Source organism: Eleutherodactylus coqui, chromosome 5 (assembly GCF_035609145.1).
Source record: "Eleutherodactylus coqui strain aEleCoq1 chromosome 5, aEleCoq1.hap1, whole genome shotgun sequence".
Taxonomy (NCBI): Eukaryota; Metazoa; Chordata; class Amphibia; order Anura; family Eleutherodactylidae; genus Eleutherodactylus; species Eleutherodactylus coqui.
In genome coordinates this window covers 39952903-39956295 of record NC_089841.1, presented here as the reverse complement: position 1 = coordinate 39956295, position 3393 = coordinate 39952903, and the positions used below count along the sequence as shown (strand labels likewise).

Here is a 3393-nt window from a genome sequence, read left to right as displayed (position 1 = left end):
TTTGGAAGGAGCCCATCACCAGATTACTGTACTCACTGACCATAAAAACCTCACTTATCTAGATTCCGCTAAGAGGTTAAATGCTCGGCAAGCCCGCTGGGCCTTGTTTTTCTCTCGGTTCAATTTTGTTGTTACCTATAGACCCGGTTCTAAGAATGTCAAGGCTGATGCCCTGTCTAGGAGTTTTGGTTCTCCGGAACCTTCCGAGCCGGAGCCTGAGAGCATTCTCTCCCCTGGGGTGGTCCTCGCTGCTGTCTCCTCCGACCTTTCACCTCTCATTCACGCCGCTCAACAATCTGCTCCTGAAGCCCTTCCGGAAGGCAAATTATTTGTCCCGTTGTCACTGAGATTGAAAGTGTTAGAGGAGACACATGCTTCAGTCCTAGCTGGACACCCCGGTATCAGGGGTACTCTGGAGTTAGCGGCCAGACTCTATTGGTGGCCGCACATGGCCAAGGATGTACGGGTATTTGTGTCCGCGTGCCCGGTTTGCGCAAGGGGGAAGAACCTCAGGAGACGTCCTGAGGGGCCTCTTCTGCCCTTGCCCATTCCGTCCAGGCCATGGTCCCATTTGTCCATGGATTTTATTACTGATCTGCCATCCTCGCTGGGGAATACGGTCATTTGGGTAATAGTTGACCGTTTCTCCAAAATGTCTCATTTTGTTCCACTTGGCAAGTTGCCTAACGCCAAACTTTTGTCTGAGATGTTCATCAAGGAGATTGTTCGGTTACATGGGATCCCCGAGGATATTGTGTCTGATAGAGGGGTTCAGTTCGTCGCTCGCTTCTGGCGAGCCTTCTGTAAAAATCTAAACGTTAATTTGTCCTTTTCCTCCGCTTTCCATCCCGAGAGTAACGGACAAACGGAACGGATGAACCAAGAACTTATCCAGTATCTGCGACTGTTTGTCTCTGATAACCAGCATCAGTGGGCCAACTACTTACCTCTCGCCGAATTTGCTATTAACAACCATGGTAACTCGTCGACCCAACTGTCACCTTTTTTTTGTAACTATGGGTTCCATCCCCGGTTCTCGCTTTCTACTCCTTTGGTCTCGAACAATCCGGCCGCCGACATATCCGCCGAAGAACTGTGCACAGTTTGGGCCCAGGTTCGTAAGAACCTTCAGGGTTCCCAAGAGAAACTGCGTAAATACGCAAATAAAAGACGTACTATCTCTGCACCTTTTGTGGTCGGGGAGCAGGTTTTATTATCATCTAAGAACCTGAGACTTAAGGTTCCCTCCCTGAAACTTGCTCCTCGGTTCATTGGCCCATTTACGGTTTCTCAGGTTATCAACCCGGTGTCATATAAGTTGGCACTTCCTGACCCCTGGAAGGTCCACAAGGTTTTTCACAAGAACTTGCTTAAGAAGTATGTGACTCCAGTTCTCCCCACCCAGAACCCGCCTCCTCCCTCTCTGGTACAGGGGGAACTGGAGTATGAAGTAGAAAGGCTTGTGGATGCCCGACGGGTTAGAGGTGGGCTGCAGTACCTGGTCCACTGGAGAGGATTTGGCCCTGAGGATAGGACGTGGGTCCCTGCCAGGGACGTTCATGCGCCACGCCTAGTCCAGGCATTCCACAGGGCTTTCCCGCTTAAGCCCGCACCTGGCCATGGGGGTCCGGTGTACCCCCGTAGAAGGGGGGGTACTGTCAGAACCGGCAACTCTCGGGGCCTCCGTGCCCGCACCACCGGTCCGGCCACCCGGGGTACAGGAGCGCGGCGCAGAGGTACCCCGGTTCTTGTGATCTCCCCGGGCCGCTGTAATACTGGTCGCCGCCGGGTTGCTAGGGAGGCAGCTGGTGCTTCTAGTCGCTTGACTACCAGGCTGGCTTCCCTAGTAACTGTCTGTGCAGTGAGACTGGGGGCGTGCCCCCAGCACCGCCCTGATTAGCCCTGCTGCTGTCAGGCTCCCCGCCCCAATCAGCTTCTGGGGCGGGAGCGCTGACAGCATTTAAATAGGTGTGTTTTCCTCTCAGGCCTTGCCAGTGTTAGTTTGGTTCTCCAGCTGCACCCGCGTTTATCCTGACTGCTCTTGTGACCTCGGCTTTTCTGACACCTGCTTTTGGACTTGACTACGTTTTTGCCTGACCCCTCCGTACTGCGTACCCTCTTGTTGCCTACCCGGATTGTCTGACCATTCTACCGTTGCTTGTCTCAGTGTCTGTTTGTCTCCCGTGTCCCGCTTCCCTAGTGAGGGTAGGGACCGTCGCCCAGTTGTCGCCCTGGGGGTTAGCCCAGGGGGGCAAGTAGGCAGGGACAGGGGTTGCGGGATATCTCAGGGAACCCCATATCCCGGACACTGTCCTGACAATTTCCATGTTTAGAATGTGGGAAAGTTTTTGCAGCGGAATCATTTCTTGTTCAACATCAGAAAGTTCACACAGAAAGGAAGACGTTTCCATGTTCAGAATGTGGGAAATGCTATAGATATAGATCAAAACTTATCCAACATGAGAGAAGTCACAAGAAGTGAAGCCATTTTCATGTTCAGAATGTGGGAAATGCTTTTCTGTGAAATCACGCCTTGTCATACATCAGAGAATTCACACAGGGGAGAAACCATTTCCATGTTCAGAATGTGGGAAATGCTTTCCTTGGAAATCATATCTTGTATTACACCAGAGAATTCATACAGGAGAGAAGCCATTTTCATGTTCAGAATGTGGGAATTGCTTTTATTCAAAATCAAATCTTGTCAAACATTGGAGTACTCACACAGGAGAGAAGCCATTTTCATGTTCAGAATGTGGGAAATGCTTTTCTGAGAAATCATATCTTGTATTACATCAGAGAACTCACACAGGAGATCATCCATTTTCATGTTTAGAATGTGGGAAATGCTTGAATTCGAAATCAAGTCTTATATTTCATCAGAGACTTCACACAGGAGAGAAGCCATTTTCATGTTCATAATGTGGGAAATGTTTTAGACATAAACAAAAACTTGCCATACATCAGAGAAGTCACACAGGATAGAAGCCATTATCATGTTCAGAATGTGGGAAATGTTTTAGCATAAAATCGAACATCAAAGAACTCACACACAGAAGTAGCCATTTTGTTTTAAACTCATTTTAATGTAAAAGGCCTATCACCGAGGGAATCACTAAAATATAACTTTTATTGAGTAAAAATAAAATAAAAATTGTATCAAAGGTGTGGACTCTTATTCCAGTTAGAATACCTATTTGTCCAGTAGGAGTCTATCAGTGGTAAGTCCATACATATATATGCCATATATCAATGTCCAAGTTTAAATGCACCGAATTCTACTTCCACAACCACAGTGACCTGGTATATATAGTTGGTACGTGGGCAAAAATATATATTATGGTTGTATACAGCTCCACGTATATCAGTCGCCGCAAAGGCTGTCTGAGCCCA

General features: G+C 48.4%; 1 protein-coding gene across 1 annotated transcript; it reads left to right on the top strand.

Moving 5' to 3' along the window:
• Nucleotides 1–2334: 2334 nt before the first annotated feature.
• On the top strand, nucleotides 2335–3134 carry LOC136628751 (oocyte zinc finger protein XlCOF22-like). Its single transcript, XM_066604851.1, has 2 exons — nucleotides 2335–2383; nucleotides 2465–3134. The coding sequence occupies exons 1-2, from the start codon at nucleotides 2335–2337 to the stop codon at nucleotides 2920–2922; spliced, it is 507 nt and encodes a 168-aa protein (XP_066460948.1). The 3' UTR covers nucleotides 2923–3134.
• Nucleotides 3135–3393: the final 259 nt, after the last annotated feature.

Excerpts from the sequence above, each read along its gene's own strand:
- LOC136628751 (XM_066604851.1), top strand. The coding sequence starts at position 2,335 with ATGTGGGAAAGTTTTTGCAGCGGAATCATTTCTTGTTCAACATCAGAA. Across the intron at positions 2,384-2,464 it reads TTCTTGTTCAACATCAGAAA|AGAAGTCACAAGAAGTGAAG; the intron begins GTTCACACAGAA and ends ATCCAACATGAG.